The 26,529-nt window shown below is 36.2% G+C and overlaps 1 protein-coding gene across 1 annotated transcript in view; it reads right to left on the bottom strand.

The window, feature by feature from the left end:
* The window catches only part of DTWD2 (DTW domain containing 2), a 92,529-nt gene that overhangs the window by 56,877 nt on the left and 9,123 nt on the right, over positions 1–26,529 (bottom strand). The window contains exons 2-4 of the mRNA XM_070465139.1: positions 9,312–9,402; positions 4,715–4,809; positions 1,927–2,119 (exon numbers count right to left, since the gene is read on the bottom strand). Of these exons, the coding sequence (XP_070321240.1) occupies positions 1,927–2,119; positions 4,715–4,809; positions 9,312–9,402 (379 nt within the window). The remainder of the gene's footprint in view (positions 1–1,926; positions 2,120–4,714; positions 4,810–9,311; positions 9,403–26,529) is intronic.

The raw sequence follows: 26,529 nt of genomic DNA, 5'->3' as shown, positions 1-26,529 counted from the left end.
ATCTGGGGAAAGATTAAACAGATTAATATATGTAAAGTACTTGGAAATAGTACTGGCCCATTCAAAGCATTCAACATGTTAGCTGAGTTTCATCTAAAAACCACACCCACATTTTAGTTAAAAGGAATGAAAACTATAAAGAATTGAGATCAAAAATCTCGGAATCAGGGCTTCACAGCTATTTTTCACTAAGTGCATGGCTTGTATAAACCCAAAAAGAGCGTAGAAAAGTATGTAACATAAAAACTATTGAAAATATAGGAATAATTTCATTAAGAATATACAAATAGAAGTTTTTCATATACCTGTTTCAATATAAAATAGCCTAAGTATGCCAAAAATAGAAGCTTAAAGAAAAAACTGCAAATAACAAACTTTAAAAAGATATAAACACTTTCATTGGTAAATAGAGAACATAAATTTTTTATACTCATAGAACATGTGTAAAAATTTTTCATGTACTTGCCCTCATAAATATCATAAAATTATTCAAAATATTGTTGGTAATGTTTCATGATCTAACAGAATAAGAAATAAAATAGTGACAAAAAATATTAGAGCACTTGAGAATTAAGAACTCCTTGTAGTTCATGAATAGAAAGAAATCAAAACAAATAACAAATCATATCAATGCTATAGATACAAAAAACACATCAATCCAAAGCCACAGGAAACAATGACAATTACACCAAGAAGAAATATTACAGTCTTCCTTTATTATTAAAGAAGAAACTGACTAATTTTGGTAAAGAAACATAGCACTAGTAAGCACAAATCTTACAAAATCAAAAGGAAAAAAAATCTGAATATGTGAAATAAACGGATCCAGGGAAAAGTTCAAATTCATGAAGAAAGAATAAAGTTTAATAGTCATTAAAACAATCTAAAGGCTAATACCTCTGAAAGCTCAATAAATAGGGAAACCCTTTTTGAGTCTGTTCATTAGAAAAAGTGTGAGTGTGTGAGAGAGAGAGAGATTAGGAAAAAAGTAAGCATTCAGAAGAAATTCAAATAAATACTTAAGAATATATAGGTATAGACAACCAATTTGTTAACCCAAGAGGAAGGAACAGTTCCCTTAAAAAGATAAGCTATTAAAAACCAAATCGAATAGAAGTAGAAAGCTTAAATAATTTTGATAAAAAGAGTTTGAAGGAAGTATTTTCAAGTTATTTTAAAGTGACCAGGATCAGGTGATTTTACCAGTTAGTTTCACGTAACTTTTAAGGAGCAAAACTATTATTTAAACTATTCTAAGCCATAGAAAAATAGTAAAATTTCTATTTGGTGAAGTGAACATTAGTTCCCAAATATTGTAATAAAAGTACAAAAAATATATAAATTATAATTTAATGCCATTAACTAAAACATAAACTTTGGCAATATATCAAAAGAATACTGTAAGTGTTCATTCTAGTAACACAAGAACAGTTCAACAGTTAGGAAATTTATCATCATCAATTACATCAACAAACTAAACTTTGATTTCATTATATGATTATATGATTATAATCATGAATGACCAAAAAAGCCCTTCATAAAAACTCAGTCATTTCCAATAAGAAAAAGGTAATTTAGTATCCCAAAAATATTTAAACATAACATTTCTTAACAAAAACATTAATACACATAAAATAAATAATCTTTAGACTGTCCTGATTAAATGTTTCAGAGACTTTCAATACATCTAAATACCTAAACTATGGTGAAATCTGATGGTAGTAATTAAGAAATAAGGACAAATCTGAAATTTTCTACATATATATAAAACATACATAAGAGCATATTCATACCTATGTACAGACATGCTTATATATAAATACCATCAAATTCATATATAACAACATATGTGTGTCCTCTCAGAAAATACATACTACACATAGAACTATACATTTGTATTTTCTCTAGTTCAAAATACTAGTGTACCTGTTTAGGCAGTCGGAACAAGGAATTCTTGTAGAAAATGTCCTTAGCCTGGCTCCACGTGCCATCGATGATGATTATTGTGGAAGGATAAACAGGAGAATCTAATATAAATTCTTCCAAATCAGCAGCTTCAGCCCCTGGATATAATATTAATGTATCAGACTTCTGACAAATAGTTGAAAGTTCAGGATCTCTGAAAGTTTAAAATAAAAAGTCTTTATTAGTCTGTGAGGAGGACAGAAGCTTTATTATTCTTGCTGAACTTCTCTCAAAAATGCATGTTAGTAATATTCCATGGTGTATATGTACCACAGCTTCCTTATCCATTCGTCTGCTGATGGGCATCTAGGTTGCTTCCGTGTCCTGGCTATTATAAACCAGGTAGGATGTTTCGAGAGAACAGCATTGAAACATGTATATTATCTATGGTGAAACAGATCACCAGCCCAGGCTGGATGCATGAGACAAGTGCTCAGGCCTGGTGCACTGGGAAGACCCAGAGGGATCAGGTAGAGAGGGAGGTGGGAGGGGGGATCGAGATGGGGAATACATGTAACTCCATGGCTGATTCATGTCAATGTATGACAAAAACGACAATACTGTAAAGTAATTAGCCTCGAACTAATAAAAATAAATGAATTTTTTAAAAAAGGTAGTAAAAAAAATGCATGTTAAAGCATTATAGCACAAGAGATATAATAATGAATAAGACAGCCTGTCTGCAAGCAAAGAAACAAACTTCAGGGGGAAGGAGACAAGTTAAAGAATCAATTAAAGAGGGGGGATCGAGATGGGGAATACATGTAACTCCATGGCTGATTCATGTCAATGTATGACAAAACCCACCACAATATTGTAAAGTAATTAGCCTCCAACTAATAAAAAAATAAATAAATAAAAATAAAATTAAAAACAAAGAAAAAAAAGAAAGAGCAGATAGAAAAAATAAATAAATAAAGATAATATATGGTATCATCTCTGAACTAATAAACGGCATCTACAGAAATATACAGTTAATATCAGCTTTAACAATGTCCCTTGAGATTAGGATCAGGGTAAAGATATGGGCTTTTGTCACTCATAATACACATTGTACATACTGAAAGTCCCAATTACTGCAACTTAAGGCAAGATAAAGAAATAAAAGGCATAAGCAACAGAAAGAAAGATATATAATGACATAAAATGCTACTTACATATAAAGTTCTAAGGAATCTACAAAACCATTTCTATGACTAACAAACAAACTTAGAAAATCAGAGTATACAGGGCTAATATACAAAGCCCAACTCTTTTCTTATATACTAGTGGCTAAAATAAGTACTTTTAAATTCTATTTACAAAGGATACCAAAAGTAATATGCCTCTTATCCCCCCAAGGTAATATCACAAACTCTATAACAGAAAACTAAAGCAATCATTTAATTACTAGACTAATATTAAAACAATATTTTCAATCAGCTTTAGTTTAAAATCCAAGAGTGAATAATAATTTACTGGATAAGCACTATATTAGGCACCATCAAAAAAACTGAACTTAATAACATGGGCTCAAAATGAGCGAGACTATTTAGAAAAGTATTAAGTTTCTCATCCCTCAGCACATTTGTGGAAGGGTTAGATAGCCAAATGTCAGGGATGACCCAGATAGTCTCCACTTCTACTACCACAGCTACCATTTTTGCAATTAAAAAAAACAGGGGCCAAGTTGGCAGATTATATATCCACACCTATCCAAGAATTATAGAGAAACTATCATTATAAAGAGCCTCTGTGTATGAAAGAAGTGTCACAGTGTAAATTATTTGGTTGCTCCCCTGTGAAGAGCTCTGGATCGTGCTTCCACTCCCAACAAAATGGGAAAATTCACAGCAACAGCACCAAGCCCAGACCAAAGCTCACTTCTGCAGGGCAAAGCAATGCAAACTGTAAAAATATATAAGAAAAGAATGCCTAAACAATAATATCAGAAAAAGGAAAAAAGTTCTTTTATAAACTTCTAACATGATGTTATTTTCATAATACAATGCTAAAATAATAAAGGAAGAAAAACGTTTGGTCAATTCCTTAGACTTGGTGCTGGCACTAATCTTACTTAGCATTTTCATAAGTGAACTGAAAAAGAAATCTCCACACTTTCAAGGGAAATTAAAATTTTCATCTAAAAATATATTTAGTGTAGATAGGATCAAAGTAATTGTGAAGACTGTGAATAGGTAGAAGAGCAACAAATATGCTTCAAAGGTTAAGAAACAACTTGTAGAAAAATTTAAATATATATATTTATATTAATGGGTTCTATAATACAGAGCAAAATAAGATCCAAGAGTATTGTAGAACTGTCTGTGAAGATATCAACTAACAAACTCCTACACATACTGGACCAAATATTTTACAACACAAGAGAAGGCATTCTATCATTTTTTGAAAATATGACATGCCTATAACTAGAATACTAAATATAGTTCTCGTCACTGTACCTTAGGAAGGTCTTTATGGACTAGAAATGGAATATGTGTTTTTATATAAATGGACATCATATATAATTAAACAAAAAAGAAAGAAAAACAGGAACTGCATCTAATACAAGTAGTAATATCTTGAAATAAACCATCTTAACAAAAATGAAATAAATAGTAAATATACATGCCTTTTGAGAGAGAAGGCAAAAATTATATTTCTTAATCACTTTCAATGTACTATGTTCTAGGTCTGATAGATAACCTGAAGGAAATCATTTTTAAAGTAAAAAAAGAATTTGGTTAAATTGCCCTAAAAATTAATTTACCTTTCCTCACTGAAGCGACGACCAATCTTGATTTTACACTTATCTTTGGGGAGACATGCTGCTAGAAGAGGAACTGTCCGCAACACCTTGTTTTCCTATAATTAAAAAATAACACACTTTCAAGACTTTTTTCTTTTGGCCACACTGCACAGCATGCCACATCTTAGTTCCCCACCCAGAGATCATTGAATACAGGCCCTCAGCAGTGAAAGTGCCGAGTCCTAACCACTGGACTGCCAGGGAATTCCCCACTTTTAAAATTTTCTGATGAACATTTGATTCACAACACTATATACAACTTTCACAAGTTGTTTACTACAGACCACAATTTAATAAAACAGAGCTACAGTTTCTTCAACTTATCAGTACTAAACATAAGTGTATATTTTTATTCTATTTGGGTGTGTTTACATGTTTACTGATCAAAAAAGATAACATTAAACATTAGTTAAGATTATAAAAAAATGTAAAAGTGTTTAAATTGAATCAAACTTTTTGATTCAATTTTAAAAAAACCTTTTTTTTCACTACTACATTTTGTAGTATGTCAACTTGAAGCTAATTATCTACATATTGATGCCTCAAAAGAAAACATGTGTTCAAAAAACAACAGAATTGGGCATATCATTTTGGAACAAGAAAGAAACACAGAAGCCAAAATCGTAAAAGCACCCAATGGAACAACTTGAGCAATAAAATAATAAACATAGTATTTGGATTATAAACCAAAGTATAAAATAGAGTCCAGACTGATATAAATAAATGATTAAATAAATAGGAGAGAAGAGACAAATCTTCCTCATAGAAGAATTTCGAGTAACAAACATAAACTCTCCCCACTCCAGGAGGTGATGTTTAATCTCTCCTTCCTACTTGAGTGTGGGCTGCATTTATGACCTTCCATCCAAAGAATAAAGTATGGAAAGAGAAATAAAATATAATTTTCATGTGGAAAAAGTTGGTGACAATTTCTATAAATTGCATTAACTATCATCATAGTTAATATTCACCATAAATTTTTTCTCCTAATGTCCTAACTTCTAACACAAAAAAACCACCTTTCTGGTTGTCACAAGAACCTGGTTGTCACAAGCCTAGTAGAGTCAGATGATTAGCTATTCTGTCTTAGCCTCATACTAATCTTGGTTATTCTGGCCTACAGTGCTCAGTCACTGCCTGGCCTCTTCTGTTCCACTGGCCCAACTGGGAATGTCATGCTTAACCAATAAGGGACAGAGGCCTGGAGAATCCCATGGACTGGCAGGCTACCATCCATGGGATTGCAAAAGAGTCAGACAAGACTAAAGCAACCGAGCACGCATGCACATGGACTCCAATGTATTCTTTATCAATTTACCATCCTGTGTGTATATCCTCACAGTGAATAATTTGACTACTTTTCTGTCTGTAAAAAAGCGACAATGTACCAAAGGTGCTAAACATGCTAAAGGTGCTAAAGGTACTAAAGGTACTAAAGGATCAAATATTACTTACTTTCCTTTAGGAATATCAGTTATTCAGCCAATTAATACATAAAACAATAAAATTATACATGAATTTATTAAAGTAATTAAAAATAAATTTATAATTACATTATTTATTTTTGCACAGAAACAGAAAGTATTGTAGTAATGGTATTTAACAAAAACACACACACAGTTACTCTCTCAGGAACATTCTGCATTTACTGCTTTAACCTCTGAATCTAGGAAGTATTAATTAAAATAATATGTAAAAGGTAAATTTAAAGATGCTGAGAGTAGTTAAACTGATCGACCTAATAAAAAATTCAAAAATAACAGAAGAGTCAGAATTTGCTGTGATTTTAACTAAAAAGTACATGCAGCAGTCTGGAGCTCTGAAGAAGCCTGAAAACAGCAATTTGGAGCAGCTCCTATGGTGAATGGGACTAGCAGGAGGCAGGTAAGAGGGGAGTTTCAGGACATTTTCCAGTGTCTCACACTGTTTTCTTCCCTCCTTACCATCACTTTTGAAACTCTGATACGTAATTAAATCACCTTCCAAATTTTTGTCAAAGTAACACATGTGTAAAAGTCAAACAGTGCCAAAAGATTTAAAATGTTCCCAGATACAATCCCCAATACTACTTCCGAGGGGCAATTGCTTTAACTCTGCCAGCTATTTCTTCCAGTAGTTATGTCCATATTTCTATACATGCCTTGCTATTTCTTATCAATTTTAGATATTACATACAAACTATCAATTATTACCATCATATTAGGTAACCTTAATGTGTGTAATTCTAAGTGCATTTTATGTATTATTCATTTACTATTCACCATAAGACTCTTCCCTCATACTTTCCCTCTATCCTCAAACTTCCCTCATACCCTCAGTTGGTAAAGAATCTGCCTGCAATGCAGGAGACCCTGACTTGATTTCTGAGTCTGGAAGATCCGCTGGAGAAGGGATAGGCTACCCTCTCCAGTATTCTTGGGCTTCCCTGGTGGCGCAGCTGGTAAAGAATCTTCCTGCAGTGCAGGAGACCTCGGTTTGATCCCTGGGTTGGGAAGATCCCCTGGAGAAGGGAAAGGCTTCCCACTCCAGTATTGTTGCCTGCAGAATCTCCATGGACAGTGGAGCCTGGCGGGCTGCAGTCCATGTGGTTGCAAAGAGTCAGACACAACTGAGTGACTAAGCACCACCCCATTCACCATAAACCAGTAACACAGTATCTTTTTATTACTTCCATTTCATTAATGACAAAACTGAGGCACAGACAGATTGTCTTTCCCAGGGTTACAGAGTTTACAGAGCTGTGAAGAATTTAAACTCCTGATCCTTACTCATTCTATAACTATAGCTTCTCATAATAAATGAAGATTTAGCTTTCTTACGACACTTCTTACCCTAACATCTTCTACTATTTTTAGTGAAATAAATAAACAGTATTTACACCATTAATGGCTATATGTATATATATATATTGTTCACAAAAAGCCAAGCTATTTAACATAACATTTCTTTTCTGTAAAGTTTTTTTTTGTTATTTTTGAGGTAACTCTTTTCTTTCTATCCTCAAGTAATTTTCTATATGCATGTCCATACTCTTTGAAATGCTCCATCATCATAAACACCATTTCATCCATTCCATCAAGTCTTCTTTTCTCATAGCCCCTTCCTAGAGCCTATACAACTGGTTTTCAATCAGTTTTTAGAGGAAGTCATCAAACTGACCTGTTCTGTGACTGAAAACTGTATGCGGAGATTAAGCACAAGGCAGCCCAGTATGACTGAGTTAGATTAAGATTGTAAAGTTACTTGGGTGATAGAGAAAATCAATAAAGATGGACTTGTACACACGTGAAAGACATTTTCAGCATATACAATTATGGATGGATCATCTAAACTGTGGATTAACCATGAAAGAAGGAAGGAAGTGAAGAATAGAGAGAGGGAAGAAAAGGAAGTGGGGGGGAAGGCAGGAATGAAGAAAATAAGGAATAAGACATGAAAACATTAAAATTGCCACAAATCAATGAAAAACCTCCAGTTTAAAATCCATCTTATGTCTGGAACCAAATAACAATGAAAATACCCCATACTATGTATATTATGAAATGAAAACAACACTTGTCATCAAAAGTCAAGCTTTAGTCAAAACTGTTATGGCCAATAAGCTATCATTTTATGTAAATTTGAGCTACACTGGGTTGTAAGTTTAAATTCAGTAATATAATGCTAGTGATAAAAGTGTCACAATCCTGACAAAAGCATGCTGTTAACACTAGGGAAAAAAAAAAAGGTTGCCCAGCAAATGAAACATCTAACAATTCACAATAAAAGTAATTATTTTATCATTTGGAAAAGGAAAGTGACAGGTTAACATCCTTTAATGTCTTTGTTAAAGTCTTCAAGTGCTGTATATTAATACTTCAAAAATATAAGAAAACAATTATTCCTCCTTCAAAGCCTGGAAGAATTTTAACTTCAGTTTACACTAAACTCATTTTTGTACCTGTATCACACATCAAAGAGTTTGGTACTGATGTCACTTTCTGATTATCTATGATCTCCTTCCCTCTTCTCTTCATTATTGCATTTGAGTTACTAACACACATACACATTACCACATGCATAATCCTCCCAATATATGAAACCATTAACTAAAAAGTTTTTATATACAACATATATAATATTTATATATTTTTATTTTCATATATACATGTAAAATATACACATTTGCTCTATTCACTTAAAGAAGTAAAAAACTTAACAATCATTTCATAACACTAAAGTGCTGAGAGTAACTTCTACCCTAACAAGGAAAGACATCAAAGAACAAAAGCTAAGATCAAAATTTAAAAAGCAATAATTTCTTGACTCAACTCACAAAATTTCATTTTTTTCTCCATATAAAATCATTGGAATTCTAAATTTCCCTCTTACCATTCAGTAACACAGTTTTTATGAAATAACACCATTTTATGAAATACATTTTATCTGTCTATAAAGCATATAAATTTATTTTTAAAAATGCTGAAAAGCTGAAAGGGATGAGTATGTTCACCTGCATGCATCCTCTTGTGTACTAATATCCTACCTGACATTGTGTATTTCACAACACCTTACTCACCTCTGCTGGATGCTGAATTATATACAAGTAGGTAGAGATATGTACAGGATGCGCTGGTAGAAATGGACACAAACACACTTTCTGAGGCCGGCTAAAGGACAAAATAAAAAAGAAAAACTGTAGTATGTTTAAAATAAAATTATATAACAATAACATAAAATTTGAACATAATCTCACTTAATTATATAGATTTGCTAAAGCTGCATTCTTTTAAAGTGATATTAAGAAAGAATTTAATCAAACATATTTTCAATATGAGAATTTGAAAAATAAGACTCAGGTCAATTTTTTACCATCCATAATAGATCAAAGTATCTCAAAAAATCTTGCCTTAATTATCTTCAGTGGAAGAAGAATCATAAGTCACCACCATGGTCTTTTTATTCATGAAGGAATACTTCTACTAACTTGCATTCCAAACCAAAAACAGATCTCATGTCAAATAGAAACCTGGCAACTAATCTGAATCTGAAGTTGGAAGCAACAAAGTAGTAATAAAATACTGGAATATAATCACCACCTAGAAGACAGTACTAATCGAACTTAGCCATCAGTCAACATGGAGAGCTTAACAACTGTGAGGAGAAACCCAAACAGGGGCCACCAAAGAATATTTGGCTAGAATTATATCCTCAAAGCATGTACCATACCCATCCATGTTCCCTTTTGTTATTGTTTACTCTGTTGCTTTCATTTTCCTTACTGTTTAGTGCTTTACTTGTTTCAGCAGCACTGACAAAACCCGCATGGAATAAAAGGGTACACTTCCCATTTCAGTTCTCCAGCCTAGTGCATTCTGTTCTCTAACGGTAAACAGTGAGTAGTTTCTTGTGTGTCCTTCCAAAGGTACTGAAGGAATATACATGGGTAGTTTATCATTACATCCTATATTAAATATGTGTGTTTATAACATGAAATTAATCAAGCAGCCAGATACAATATGATGGAAGCAAATGTTCACAACAAACCACTATTACAGGCAGATGTCACATGACATTATAACAGTATACAAGTGACTGCTATATTTTAAAGAGAATTCCCAACAGCATACTTACTACTAGAAAATTGATTGCTATCTACTGTTTCCTCAATTTTACTTAAGCTGAGTTATAGCCTGAGGTAAAAATATGTATATTAATAAAACAGTGTGAGTAAATTGGTTCGATTATATCTACCACCTCATTTTGCAAGAAACTGTTAAACCTTTGCTCCTGCTGAAGAAATTATCTAAATAATATTTGAGGCAGAGGTATAAACATATTGTACAACGTGACCCCACTTCCCCTCTTCACTACTGAACCAAGAGTGAATGATTAACCCGAGGAAATCAATACACTTGTTTTCCAATGACATCTGAAATGATCTGGTGTGACTACTCAGTCCTACCAAGGATTCCCTCTTAGGAATGTGAGCAAATGTATAGGAACAGAGAGTCTTTCAGTAGTCACAAAAGTAAACATAAGCAAACACCAGAGGAGTGACTTACAGGACTATACAGTGACAAACAAGGGATTCACTGGTGGCTCAGATGGTAAAGAGTGTGCCTGCAAAGCGGGAGACCAGAGTTCAATCCCTGAGTCAGGAAGATCCCTTGGAGAAGAAAATGGCAACCCACTCCTGAATTCTTGCCTGGAAAATCCCATGGATGGAAGAGCCTGGCAGGCTACAGTCCATAGGGTCACAAAGAGTTGGACACAACTGAGCAACTTCATTTTCACTTTCAGTGACAAACAAATCAAGGGCTACAATTAGAAAGGATTTCCTATTCAATGGAAGGAGACAGGATGAGATATATTTGAGTTTTAAAAGTTTAAGTTTCTGGAGTCTATCCCATCAGGATGTTTGCATAAGCCTCAGCCTCATCCACAGGGATCAGACAGAAGAAGCAAGAACTACAATCCTATAGTCTCCAGAACAAAAGACACAATCACAGAAAGCTAATCAAAATAAAAATGCATAGGATTATGACCCAGATGAAGGAACAAGATAAATTCCCAGAAAATCAACTAAATTATATGGAGACAGGCAACCTTCCAGAAAAAGAATTCAGAATAATGACAGTGAAGTTGATTCAAGATGTTGGAAAAAAATTGGAGAAGATGCAAATAATGTTTACCAAAGACCAAGAACTAAAGAACAAACAAGCAGAGATGAATACACTAGAAGGAATCAATAACAGAATACCTGAGGCAGAAGAACGGATAAGTGATCTGGAAGAAAAATGGTGGAAATCACTGCCACGAAACAGAACATAGGAAAAAGAAGGAAAAGAAGTGAAGACAGCATAAGAGACCTCTGGGACAACATTAAACACACCAATATTCACATTATGGGGTCCCAGAAGGAGAAGAGAGAGAGAGGACCTAAGAAAATATATGAAGAGATAAAAGTTTAAGTTTCTGAATTTTTTTTTGGCATGAAACTGCATATGACTGCAATGCATGACCAAATGTCAATAACATTATTTTATAAAATGTAATATAAGATCAGATGAAACGACTTCCACAGTGGTATGGTGGATAGGACTCTGCCTGCCAATGTGGGGGACATGGGTTCAATCTCTAGTCTGTGAATATTCCACATGCTGAGGAGCAACTAAAGCCCACATGCTACAACTACCGAGCCTGCACACTCTAGGGTCCGCCATCTGCAACTACTGAAGCCCGTGCACCCGAGAGCCTGTGCTCTAGGGACAAAAGAAGCCAGGAAAATGAAGAGCCCCTGCACCACAACAAAGAGGAGCCTTCACTCTCTGTAAAGAAAGTCCAAGCACAGCAACAAAGACTCAGTACAGCCAAAAATATGAAAAAGATCGGATGAAGCCATTTTTTAAAAATCAGAATTTCACTGCAAATCAACTGACATATTTATAAACTATATGGTTCTAAGAATATGAAAGAATGCAAAAAAACTGTCATATACCCTATTTAGGAAAATCCACATATCAGTAGAGCCAAAGAACTGAAAAATCCAATCACAAAAACAAGCTGAGTGAAAGCCATAGACTTCTGTGGGTAGCAGAAAATTGGCAAAATAAACTCTTGTTAATAACATCTTTCCAGCTTGTGATTCATCACAAGCTGGAATCAGGATTGCCAAGAGAAATATCAATAACCTCAGATATGCACATGATACCACCCAAACTGCAGAAAGTGAAGAGAAATTAAAAAACCTCTTGATGAAGGTGAAAGAGGAAAGTGAAAAAGCTGGCTTAAAACTCAACATTCAAAAAACTAAGATAAAGGCATCTGCTCCCATCACTTCATGGCAAATAGATTTGTGGGGGGGGAACAGTGAAACAGTGACAGACTTTATTTTCTTGGACTCCAAAAACACTGCAGATGGTGATGGCACACATTAAATTAAAAGATGCTTGCTCCGTGGAAGAAAAGCTATGACCAACTTAAGACAGCATATTAAAAAGGAAAGACATTACCTCGCCCACAAAGGTCCGTCTAGTCAAAGCTATTTTCCAATAGTTATATATGGATGTGAGAATTGGAAAATAAAGCTGAGCATTGGAGAATTGATGCTTTTGAACTGTGGTGTTGGAGAAGACTCTTGAGAGTCCCTTGAACTGCAAAGGAGATCCAACCAGTCAATCCTAAAGGAAATCAGTCCTGAATTTCTGTCTTGGAAGAGTTGACTGATGCTGAAGGTGAAACTCCAATACTCTGGACACCTGATGCAAAGAACTGATTCACTGGAAAAGACCCTGATGCTGGGAAAGACTGAAGGCAGAAGGAGAAGGGGACACAGCTTGATTCCAACTTGAGCTTCACCCAGCCCAGCATTTCGCATGATGTACTCTGCATATAAGTTAAATAAGCAGGGTGACAATATATAGCCTTGACGTACCACTTTCCCAATTTGGAACCAGTCCGTCATCCCATGTCCAGTTCTAACTTGTTGCTTCTTGACCTGCATACAGATTTCTCAGGAGGCAGGTAAAGTGGTCTGGTATTCCCATCTCTTTAAAAATTTTCCATATTTTGTTGTGATCCACACAGTCAAAGGCTTTGACATAGTCAATAAAGCAGAAGTAGATGTTTTTCTGGAACTCTCTTGCTTTTTCGATGATCCAACCAATGTTGGCAATTTGATATCTGGTTCCTCTGCCTTTTCTAAGTTTTTAACATCTGGAAGTTCTTGGTTCATGTACTATTGAAGCCTGGCTTGTAGAATTTTGAGCACAACTTTGCTGGCGTGTGAGATGAGTGCAATTGTATGGTAGTTTGACAAACCTAAACACAGTATTAAAAAGTAGAGACATCACTTTGCCAACCAAGGTCCATATAGTCAAAGCTATGGTTTTTTCAGTAGTCATGTACAGATGTTAGAGCCGGACAATAACATAAGACTGACTGAGCACCAAAGAACTGATGCTTTCAAATTGTGGTTTTGGAGAAGACTCTTGATAGTCCCTTGGGCTGCAAGGAGATCAAACCAGTCAATCCTAAAGGAAATCAACTCTGAATATTCACTAGAAGGACGGATGCTTAAGCTGAAGCTCCAATACTTTGGCCACCTGATGAGAAGAGTTGGCCCATTAGAAAAGACCCTCATGCTACCAAAGACTGAGGGCAGGAGAAGAAGGGGACGACAGCGGATGTGGTGGTTGGATGGCATCATCAACTCAGTGGACATGAGTTTGAGCAAACCCAGGAAACAGTGAAGGACTGGGAAGCCTGGCATGCTGCAGAACCCCAGTCCTTGCGTGCTGGGGTCACAAAGAGTCTGATTCAACTGAACAACACCATCTTTAACTCATGACATACATACATACATATATACATACATGTGTATATATATACATATATATACAAACATACATATATACATAGATACATATATACATATATATATATACACACACGTATATATATATAATTATAAAAGTCCTTAGTATGACAGGATAGTGCAAAGAACTGCTCTGGTTATTGACAGCTCTGGATTTCATGTCTGACCAAAACCTCTGTTCACAGGGGTGGCAGCAAACTGGGATAGTAATTTCTTTACTAGAAGATATGCTTGATCTTTAAGAAGATTTAAAATTAAGTAGTTTGGAGAGTTACACTCCCAGGATAACAAGGAAAGTTGCATCAGTCACCCACTCTCCAGGAAAACAGGCAAAACTACCTAATACTATTTTTAAAAACAACCACTTAAAGACTCTAGAAATTATCCTAAGGGTATATTGGAATAAAAAAATATTACTCAAGAAAATTTGCAGGAAAACTTGGTATTGGGATAGTTTGTGGCATTTGAGTTATAACCCATTTACTATCTTGCCCTGGTTCAGGTTGATAGAAAGTCCTCTCCAGGTAAGTGCGGCCAAGAAAGCAGAGCTTCCTGTCAGCTTTCAGTCAAGACTTACCATATGTCATCCCCTCCAACTCCAAATTAAAAAAAACAAGTTCCTGGTGAGTGTGGCCAAGAAGAGCACAGGCTCCCTTCCTCCACCCAGCCTTCACTTTAAAACACAGAAGCTTTACCACAGTGCAGGAGGCTGAAAATGTTGGGACCCCAACCGCTCTCACCCCAAATCGCTTGTAGAAGTACAAGAAGCTGCTACACCAGAAGCAGCAAGTCAATGCCTACTGCCCAGCCCTGTGCCCAGGAAGCGCCCTGGTGGAGAGTCAGGCTGTATAAGAAAAAAGGGCTCTAAAGCTCTCCCTAAAGTAAATGACTTTATTTGAAATGGAGTATGAGAAAGTTAAGCCCAAGAGTGCTCTCAAAACAAAAACTCTTCTTAGTTAAGAGCAACAAGCTAAATAACAGTCCAGCGAGTCATCAGAAAGAACCAGAGAAACAGCTCAGAAGAGCACATCTGCACTCAAAACCTCAAAAACTACCCCTCCTCAAATTTAACTGGACTGCTGAGCAATTCTCCAGAATGATCAGCTGATAATTAATGGAGGATAATGGGAAGGATGCAATACAAAAAGAAGGCAGCTTAAGAGAAAGATGCTGAAGAGACATTCAACAAAAACCTGCTAAAATCACTCTAATACTGGTGGTGTCTACACAACTTTGCTAATATAACAACAATAACAACAAAAACAACTCTAAATTACACACTTTAATATGATAAATTCCATGGTCTGTGAATAACATCTAAATAAAGTTGTTATTTTAAAAAATACAGAAATGCAATGAAAAAAGAAGGATGTAATTAATCAGAAAGAGGCTGGACCATGTGCTTACTCGCTCAGTCGTGTCCGATTCTTTGCGACCCCATGGACTACAGCCCACCAGGCTCTTCTGTCCTCGGGGATTCTCCAGGCAAGAACAGTGGAGTGGGTTGCCATGCCTCCTCCAGGGGATCTTCCCAACCCGGGGATTGAGCCCAGGCCTCCCGCACTGCAGGCAGACTCTTTACCGCCTGAGTGACCAGGGAAGCCCACGAAAGAGGCGTTTGCCGCCACTGACATGCTGTTTTGTGCAGGTGGGTTTCCTTCTCTACAAAGGAAGCTACCTGAGGGCAAGGACTTGACTGGACCTACTTTCCTCACTTTTATATCCTAGCACCTAGCAGAGTAAGCTTTCAATAAATAACTGTTGCATAGATAAGCAAATACCTTTGCATTTCCTCTTACCTCATCCTTGGAATGCCCTTCTCCTCCTACACAATTTCTTATCCTATCCCTTCATTTTCTTACATATCAAATACTAATCTCTCCTTCACTTCCTCTCTAGTACTAAGACAATTAGTTTGCATTATAAATGAAATTCAGAGTCTCAGATCTTCCTTTGACATTTTTGTTGTTTTATTTTGGGCACAACGTGCAACTTGTAGGATCTTAGCTCCCCTGGGCGTTGACAGTGAAAGCACCAAGTTCTAGCCACTGGATAGCCAAGAATTTCCTTAGATCTTCCTTTGTTATCATTTGTGATCTTTCTTGTAAACAACAGCATACAGGAGGCAAAAATATTTACTGAAGAAAATATTTACTCAACAACAGCAACAAAAAAAGATCAGTTAAGCACTTTATATATAAACCCTGTAACTGTGATTTAAGCTAAACCTAATTGTTCCAGCTTATGCTTTAACATGCTCATAAAATATCATTACCTATTTATTTTAAAGCATGCCCCCTTTATTAACCTAATTCTCATTACCTCAAGCTAATAAAACTATAGTTCTTTAAAACATTTTATATTTCAGTTGATTAAGTTTATATTTAGCAAGTTACTTTACAATAAGAATGTGTGCTTATTTATCATTAACAGCAGTTTTTCTCACACTTTCCTACTCTACAATTGTCTGCATGTACTATGCTGGTGATTAGCTATCCAAATGTTAAACCATTTCTTACCAAACTCGTGGTAAGTGCAGAGTAACTGCTCTCCTAATTTTAAAATCCTTTTCCAAAAGAATAAAATGCCTAGGAATAAACTTAACCAAGGAGGTGAAAGACCTGTATGTTGAAAGCTACAAGACATTAATTAATGAAAGAAAATGAAGAACACACAAATAAATGGAAAGATATTCCATACTCATGGATTGGAACAATTAATATATTTTCAACGTCTGTACTACGGATCACTGCCTTGTCATGATGAAGGGACCTGCATAATTCAATGAAGCTATGAGCCATACACTGAAGAATTGATGTTTTTGAACTGTAGTGTTGGAGAAACTCTTGAGAGTCTCTTGGACAGCAAGGAGATCAAACCAGTCAATCCTAAAGAAAATCAACCCTGAATATTCATTGGAAGGACTGATGCTGAAACTGAAGCTCCAACACTTTGGCCACCTTATGAGAAGAGTCGACTCATTAGAAAAGGCCCTGATGCTGGGAAGGACTGAAGGCGGAAGAGGGACAGAGGATAAGATGGTTGGATGGCATCACTGACTCAATGGACATGAGCTTTAGTAAGCTCCAGGAGATGGTGAAGGACAGGGAACCCTGGTGTGCTACAGTCCATGGGACCACAAAGAGCTGAAGTTTATCAATTCTATGAAGACCTATAAGACCTCCTAGAACTAACACCAAAAAAAAAGATGTTTTACTCATCACTGGGGGGTTGAAATGCAAAAGTGGAAAGTCAAGAGATACCTGGAGTAACAGGCAAGTTTGGTCTTGGAGTATAAAAGTTTGGTCTTGGAGTATAAAATAAAATAAAATAAAGCAGGGCAAAGGCTAAAGGCTAACTGAATTCTGCTAAAAGAATGCACTAATCATAGCAAACACCCTTTTTTCAACAACACAAGAGACAACTTTACACATGGACGTCACCAAGTGGTCAATACTGAAATCAAATTGATTCCATTCTTTGTAGCCAAAGATGGAGAAGCTGTATACAGTCATCAAAAACAAGACTTGGAGCTGACTGTGGCTCAGATCATCAGCTTCGCATAGCAAAATTCAGACTTAAAACTAAAGAAACTGGGGAAAACCACTAGGCCAGCCAGGTACAACTTAAATCAAATCCCTTATGAATATGCAGTGGAGGTGACAAATAGATTCAAGAGATTAGATACAATAAACAGTATGCCTGAAGAACAATGGACAGGGGTCCATAATATTGTATAAGAGGCAGCAAACAAAATCATCCCAAAGAAAAAGAAAAGCAAGAAGGCAAAGTGGTTATCTGAGGGGTCTTTACAAACAGCTGAAGAATGAAGAGAAGTGAAAAGCAAGGGAGAAAGGGAAAGGTACACCCAACTAAATGCAGAGTTGCAAAGAATAGCAAGGAGAGACAAGAAGGTCTTCTTCAATGAAAAATGCATAAAAACAGAGGAACAACAACAGAAGGGGAAATACTAGAGCTTGCTTTAGGAAAATATGAAATATCAAGGGAACATTTCACCCAAAGATGGGCACAATAAAGAAGAGAAACGGTAGAGACCTAGTAGAAGGACAAGAGATCAACAAGAGATGGAAAGAATACACGCAAGAACTGTACAAAAAAAGATCTTAATGGACTGGATAAGAATGATGGTATGGTCAGCCACCCAGACCCAGATATTCTGGAGTGTGAGGTCAAGTGAACCTTAGGAAGCACTGCTGTCAATAAAGCTAGTAGATGTGATGGAATTCCAGTAGAGCTATTCAAAACTCTAAAAGATGATGCTATCAAAGGGTTGCACTCAAAATGTCAGCAAATCTGAAAGGCCCAGCAGTGGCCACAGGACTGGAAAAGGTCAATCCTCATCCCAATTCCCAAGAAGAGCAGCACTAAAGAATGTTCAAAACATCAGACAACGACACTCCTCTCCCACGCTAGTAAGGTCATGCTTAAAATCCTGCATGCTAGGCTTTAGCATTATGCCAACCAAGAACTTCCAGACATCCAAGCTGGACTTAGAAAATGCAGAGGAACGAGAGGTCAATTGTCAACATTCACTGGATCACAGAGAAAGCAAGGGAATTCCAGAAAAACATCTCCTTCTGTTTCATCAACTACGCTAAAGTCTTTGACTGTGTGGATCATAACAAATTGTAGAAAGCTCTTAGAGACAGACGATCTTACCTGTCTCCTAAGAAACCTGTACGTGGGTCAAGAAGCAACAGTTAGAACACTGTACGGAACAAATGGATTGAGAAGCGTACAACAGGGCTGTCGTCTTCCTATTTAACCTATACACGCAGCACTTCATGAGAAATGCCAGGCTGGGTGAGTTACAAACTGGAATCAAGATAGACGGGAGAAACATCAACATCCTCAGATATACAGAGGCAGAAAGAGATATAGTGGCAGAAAGAGAAGAGGAACTAAAGAACCTCTTGATGAGGGTGAAGGAGAAGAGTGAAAAAGCCGGCTTAAACTAAATATTGAAGAAACAAAGATTATGGCATCTCGCCCCATTACTTCATGGCAATCAAAAGAGGAAAAGGTGGAAGTAGTGACAGATTTCCTCCTCTTGAGTTTGAAAACCACTGAGGATGGTGACTGCAGCCATGAAATCAGAAGACAATTGCTTCTCAGCAGGAAAGCTATGACAAACCTAGACAGTGTTGAAAAGCAGAGACATTACTCTGCCAACAAAGGTCCATATACAAGGTTACCATCCCAGTGGTCACATACAATTGCGAGAGCTGGCGATAAAGAAGGTAGCATGCCAAAGAATTGATGCCTATGAACTGTGGTGCTGGAGAAGACTCCTGAGAGTCCCTTGCACAGAAAGGAGATCAAATCAGTCAATCTTAATGGAAATCAACCCTGAATATTCACTGGAAGGACAGATGCTGAAGCTCCAGTATTTTGGTTACCTGATGCAAACAGCTGATTCACTGGAAAAGAAAGATTGAGGGCAGAAGGAGAAGAGGGTGTCAGAGGATGAGATGGCTGGATGGCATCACCAATGCAATGGACATGAACTTGGGCAAACTTCAGGAGATGGTGAGGGGTAGGGAGGCCTGGTGTGCTGCAGTCCATGGGATCACAAACAGTCTGACATGAGTGGGCGACTGAATATCAACAACTACAGATTCAATGTAACCCTATCAAACTTCCAATGACATTTTTTACAAGAATAGAACAAAAATTCCTAAAATTTGTGGAACCATTAAACCAAACAGCCAAAGAATCCTGGAAAGATGAATAAATCTTGAGGCATCATGATCCCTGAATTCAAACTATACTAACAAAGCAGTAGTATTCAAACAGTACTGTACTGGCATAAAACCACACGTAGATCAACAGAACAGAGCCTAGAAATAAACCCATGCATATATGGTGAATTAATTTACAACAAAAATGCCAAGAATATACACTGGGGAAATGACAGACTGTTCTAAATGGTGTTAGGAAAGTTGGACATAAAAATAAATTAACACCGAGGAAACCAGATCTGAAAGAGACACGTGCACCCCCAATGTTCATCGCAGCACTGTTTATAATAGCCAGGACATGGAATCAACCTAGATGCCCATCAGCAGACGAATGGATAAGGAAGCTGTGGTACATATACACCATGGAATATTACTCAGCCATTAAAAAGAATTCATTTGAATCAGTTCTAATGAGATGGATGAAACTGGAGCCCATTATACAGAGTGAAGTAAGCCAGAAAGATAAAGACCATTACAGTATACTAACACATATATATGGAATTTAGAAAGATGGTAACAATAACCCTATCTGCAAAACAGAAAGAGACACAGATGTATAAAACAGAATTTTGGACTCTGTGGGAGAAGGCGAGGGTGGGATGTCTCAAGAGAACAGCATCGAAACATGTATATTATCTAGGGTGAATCAGATCACCAGCCCAGGTTGGATGCATGAGACAAGTGCTCGGGCCTGGTGCACTGGGAAGACCCAGAGAGATCGGGTGGAGAGGGAGGTGGGAGGGGGGATTGGGATGGGGAATATGTGTAAATCCATGGCTGATTCATGTCAATGTATGACAAAAACCACTACAATATTATAAAGTAATTAGCCTCCAACTAATAAAAATAAATGAAAAATAAATAAATTAAATTGAACCATACACAGAAATCAACTCAAAATGAACTAAAGATCTGAATGTAAGGCTGGAAACCATAAAACCGCTAGAAGAAAAATATAGATAGTAAGCTTTTTGACTTACATCTTGGTAATGATTTTGTTAACCTGACACCAAAAGCAAAAACAAAAATAAACAAGTGGGACTATATTAAGCAAAAAGTTTCTGCCCAGCAACAGAAACTATCAATAAAATGAAATGACAACCAACACACTAGAAGAAAATATTTGCAAACCATATATCTCATAGGGGGCTAATATGCAAAATATATAAAGCACTCATACAACTCAAGAACAGAAACAAACAATCCAACTGAAAAATGGACATAAGATCTGAATAGACATTTTTCTAAAGAAGACATACAGATGGCCAACAGGTACATTAAAAGATGCTTTACATCATTAGTCATCAGTGAAATGCAAGCCACAATGAGATATCACCTCACACCTGTTAGAATGGCTACTGTCAAAAAGAAGAGAAATAAATGCTGGAGAAGGTGTGGAGAAATAAAAAATCAAGCATACTTCTAGAATTTACATAGACCCCAGGAAGAAAAATTAATATCTGTTATATATACTGTTAGATTGGGTACTGGTTTGGAAAACAGCTATGAAGATATGTCACTGACAATATCATTGTATTGCTACCTGATCTTGTCTGTGTCAGAGGTTTTCAATTTCCTTTTTCATAGAACTGGCAATGAACCACCAAGAAAGTTCTGGGAAATAACCACTGAATCACAGGCAAATGTAATAAAATGTAGTCATTTATGACTATTTTAAACTAACTTATAACAGAATGACCAAAGTAATAGCTGAGATTTTTAACTCTTCTACATTTACAATGCATTGCAAATGTATTATAAATACTGTTATCTGTCACTGGGTGTTATCTACACAACCCAATAGACATTTATTGGTTATCTATATAACTCAATAAGTGTTTATTCTTAATACATAAATTCTTAATAAATGGGGTTTTCAAATAATTTCCATAAATAAATTTTATGAAATATGCTTTTCCTTCTTTTCTCATTAAGGTTGTATGAATAAATACATACGCTTCCTGTCAGACTCGGACTGACTAGCTTCTGAAGTGAATGATGTAACACAAGGGTAAGCTGTCACTCTCGTATGCTATCTTTGACAGCCTGGAGGCAAATAAATATGACTACAGATGCTAAAACCTACAAAAAAAAAAAAACTTTCAAAATTAATTAATATTTAAAAGTTTAATTAAATCTCTAACAATATTTACCAAAAGCTGTTTTCCTCATAGTACTAATTTTAATCAAGAAAATCTCACAGAGGCAAAGTTTAAAGATTAGTGAACAGATTTACAAAAATCATTAATTTAAAAAGAATTTCTTTTACCCACTAAAGTAAAGCAAATGTAGAACCCAGAAAGATACCACACCTCAAATTTCCCAATACTCAACAAAAATTTTATAGTTCCACAGAGTGAAAAAGCAAAGAACAGAGAGTTTTATCACTCTTCAATAGATCAGTTGAACAGATACACTGCATCATACATTAAAAATAGCAACAACTTTCTAATTTCAAAACCGACTGTGAAAAAACTAAATGCCACAGTGCCCTCTATTGTCATTTTAAAGAAACAAATAATTTGTAAAATAGACTCTAGATTTTACATTTCTGAAACTATACTTAATATAACCAGTGAAAAGAAGGAATAACTTTTCATTATTAATATCACAATAAAATTTGATCTTATAAAGAGAAGCAATCTCAACCATGCCTAACAGCTTCAAGTGTAGTAAACCATGATATTTTCAAAACCCCCCAAAACCATTTCTATCACTACATTATTTTATTTTATAAATACCTTCTGAAGTAGAGGAACAACAGGCTCAGAAAAATAAACCACTGTTTCAGGAAAGGAAGTAACTCTCCAAAGAGAATAAGTCTCTTTAGATACTTTAGAGACATATTGACCTAAGCATGCCTAGAGCAGTGATTTCCAAAGTGAGTTAAGTAGGTCATCCCAATCAGGTGCAAAAAGGTATTATCACTTCTATTTATAATTAAGCATCACTAATATTCAGTATATAGAATAACACTCCCTCTGTGGGATGGTATATCACAAGGTAATGTGTCAGGATATGCAGTATCCTAATAGAAAAGGAGTTTCATAACATGAAGTGCTAACAATAACATCCACAAGGAAACTACATATATTATAAAGAGTCTATACTGAAGAAATTCTAACTACATAATCACAAACAAACAATAAGTATATGGCAGAGACGTTTCTTCCTTACTGCTACTTCAAACTCTTCATTAGAGTTAATAAATCTCAGATATGACAATAACTTTAGAAAGTAGAAATTTAAAAAGATACTTGAAGTGTGAAATCACATCTTACTATCAGTAACTTATTATCATGAACCTTACTATAAGTATATATTATGTCTCAAAAATACTAAATAGTAAGAGAGTAGCGCTCTATCACAATCAGCAAGACATTTTTAAACAGTTTATTTCATCATAATTTCTTCCTTTTATCTATGTTTTTCTATGTTTTGTGATGCAAGTCATACATTAGTATATGATCAACGTGTATTACCACAGATAAGTATGTATACCTATTAGAATTACATCCTAAGTGTTTTAATCAACTGTGGTATGTATTCAAAATAATTTAGGGATCACTGGCCTAGAGATAAGTTTGTTCCTACTACAGGATCTATAAGAAAAATGTTAGTGTTATTATAATTAAAGAAGCCTTCAAATGAGCCAGATACTTGGAAAACAAAAGCCTGTGTCCAGAGATATAATTATATTTGCTGCTGCTGCTGCTAAGTCGCTTCAGTCGTGTCCGACCCTATGCAAGCCCCTAGACAGTAGCCTACCAGGCTCCCAAAGCCTGTACTAGAGCTTCAATGACAAAATGACTAACTAACACTGAGAATCTTATCATAAAGTAATCATCTATAGTCAGTTATCTTATTATTTACTCTGTCTTCTTATATAGAAATAAAACAAATTAAAAAATCTTAATAAATTAAGTAAATCACTCTTTGCAAATTCTTTATACTTTCATAATTTGTCTTAAATATTAATTACATAGACATGTTTTCTCATACCCAATTCACAAAGAATTCTAGAGGAAACAGTTTCTTACTCATTTTTCTATGTCCCTTTACTGGATACTATCTTAATAATAACTGAACGAACAAAGACTACTCCCATGATTAATCAAAGCAAGCCTCCAGGTCCATGAGTAGCATAATTCTATGCTCCTTAGCCACTGGCCAACAAAAAGGAACCGCATGAATGACCATCCTGACAAGCAAGGAGTCAAAGCTTATCTGTGAAGCTATTCAGGAGCCAACTATAAATGAAATAAAAAATTTTAAGAAAAAAGAAAAGATGAATGAAACTAAGACAAGTGAAACAAAGGCTGGTTCTTAGGAAAGATAAACAAAACTGGGGCTTCCCTGGTGGCTCAGTAAAGAATCCACCTGTCAATGCAGGAGACACAGGTCCAATCCCCGACCCAGGAAGATACCACACACCACGGAGTAGCAAAGACCATGTGCCACAACTATTGAGCCTGTGCTTGAGAGACCAGAAACCACAACTAGTGAGTCCACAGGCCCCAGAGCCTGTGCTCTGGGAGAAACCACCACAACTAGAATAGTTTTCACTCGCTGCAACTAGAGAAAGCCCGTGCAAAGCAATGAAGATCCAGCACAGTCATAAATAAATTTTAAAATCTTTAAAAAGCTCAGCAGAAAAAAAAAAAAAGTGAAAGTGTCAGTCACTCAGTAATGTCCGACTCTTTGCAACCCCATGGACTATAGCCTATCAGACTCCTCTGTCCGTGGGATTTCCCAGGCAAGAACACTGGAGTAAGTCACCATTCCCTTCTCCAAGCCAGAGACTGAACTCAGTTCTCCTGCACTGCAGACAGATTCTTCACCATCTGAGCTATCAGGGAAGAGAAAAAAATCAATCAATAGTACCTTCAAACTTGCCTTTCTGATTGATGAATAGTCACCAAGAGAGAAGCTGACCACAAGCAGATAAAGGACTCAGGAGGTAAAGAGGGACATTAAAAAAAGACAATAAAACTGCCCCTCTAAAAATAATTAAAAATCACCATGGACAAAGGAAAAAAATCTATGGGTTAGAAAGAAAAGGAACACCTCACTGGAAGTATTTATTACATGCAATAGGAAAACAAAGACTGTAATATTGCTCATTTCAGTATAATTCATTATTATGTCATGTGGAAATATAAATGTGAGTGGTAAGGGAGCTCACTGCAGATGGTGATTGCAGCCATGAAATTAAAAGATGCTTACTCCTTGGAAGGAAAGTTATGACCAACCTAAACAGCATATTAAAAAGCAGAGACATTACTTTGCCAACAAAGGTCTGTCTAGTCAAGGCTATGGTTTTTCCAGTGGTTATGTATGGATGGGAAAATTGGACTATAAAGAAAGTTGAGTGCTGAAGAATTGATGCTTCTGAACTGTGGTGTTGGAGAAGACTCTTGAGAGTCCCTTGGACTGCAAGGAGATCCAACCAGTCCATCCTAAAGGAGATCAGTCCTGGGTGTCCACTGGAGGGACTGATGTTGAAGATGAAACTCCAATCCTTTGGCCACCTGATACGAAGAGCTGACTCATTTGAAAAGACCGTGATGCTGGGAAAGATTGAGGACAGGAGAAGGGGATGACAGAGGATGAGATGGTTGGATGGCATCACCGACTCAATGGACATGGGTTTGAGTGGACTCCGGCAGTTGGTGATGGACAGGGAGGCATGGCATGCTGCGGTTCACGGGATTGCAAAGAGTCGGACATGACTGAGCAACTGAACTGAACTGAACTGAATGGAGCTCTACCCTATTACTCACCTGACCTTAAAAATACATAAAAGAGAATAAATATTTAAATCACAAAGTTGTTTTATGTGGTAAATAAAAACATATATGAAAAAAGCACTGTGTAACCTGTGAACTCTTTTAAAATAATGCCAAATTTACTCAAAGAGAATAAACAAGTGGTTGCCAGAGGGGAAGAGAGGGGTGGGAAGATAAGTGAAAAAGGTGAAGGAAATAAAGAGGTAAAAATTTCCAGTTACAAAATAAATGTGTTACCTGTATGAAATGTACAGTTCGAGGAATATAGTCAATAATTATGTAATATCTTTGTCTAGTGACACATGACGCAAAGACCTGACTTATTGGAAAAGACCCTGATGCTCAGAAAGATTGAGGACAAGAGGGGAAGGGGATGACAGAGGATGAGACGGTTGGATGCCATCACCGACTCAATGGACATGAGTGTGGGCAAACTCTGGGGGATGGCAAAGGACAGGGAAGCCTGCACTGCTGCAGTCCGCTCGGTCACAGTCAGACATGACTTTGCGACTAAACAACAGTAACTGGTAACACTGGTAACTAGACTTACTGTGGTGATTATTTTCTAATGTACAGAAGTATCAAATCACTATTTGGACACCAGGAACTAACACAGTGTTGGTCGATTATAGTTCAACCAACAAAGAAAAACATAAGGTTTTTGGTTTCCAGAGGTGAGGAGTGGTGAGAGGGGGAACTGGATGAAGGTAGTCAAAAGGTACGAACTTCCAGTTATAAGATAAATTTAAGTACCAGGGATGTAATGTACAATATACTGTAATTAGCACTGCTGTATATTATAGATGAAAGTTGTTAACAAAGTAAATCCTGGCAGTTTCCTGGTGTCCTGGTAGTTAGTAGGATCCC

The sequence above is a fragment of the Odocoileus virginianus genome, chromosome 3 (assembly GCF_023699985.2).
Source record: "Odocoileus virginianus isolate 20LAN1187 ecotype Illinois chromosome 3, Ovbor_1.2, whole genome shotgun sequence".
NCBI classification, from domain to species: Eukaryota; Metazoa; Chordata; class Mammalia; order Artiodactyla; family Cervidae; genus Odocoileus; species Odocoileus virginianus.
The sequence above is the reverse complement of the archived record's forward strand: the minus strand, read 5'-3'. Positions and strand labels throughout refer to the sequence as shown.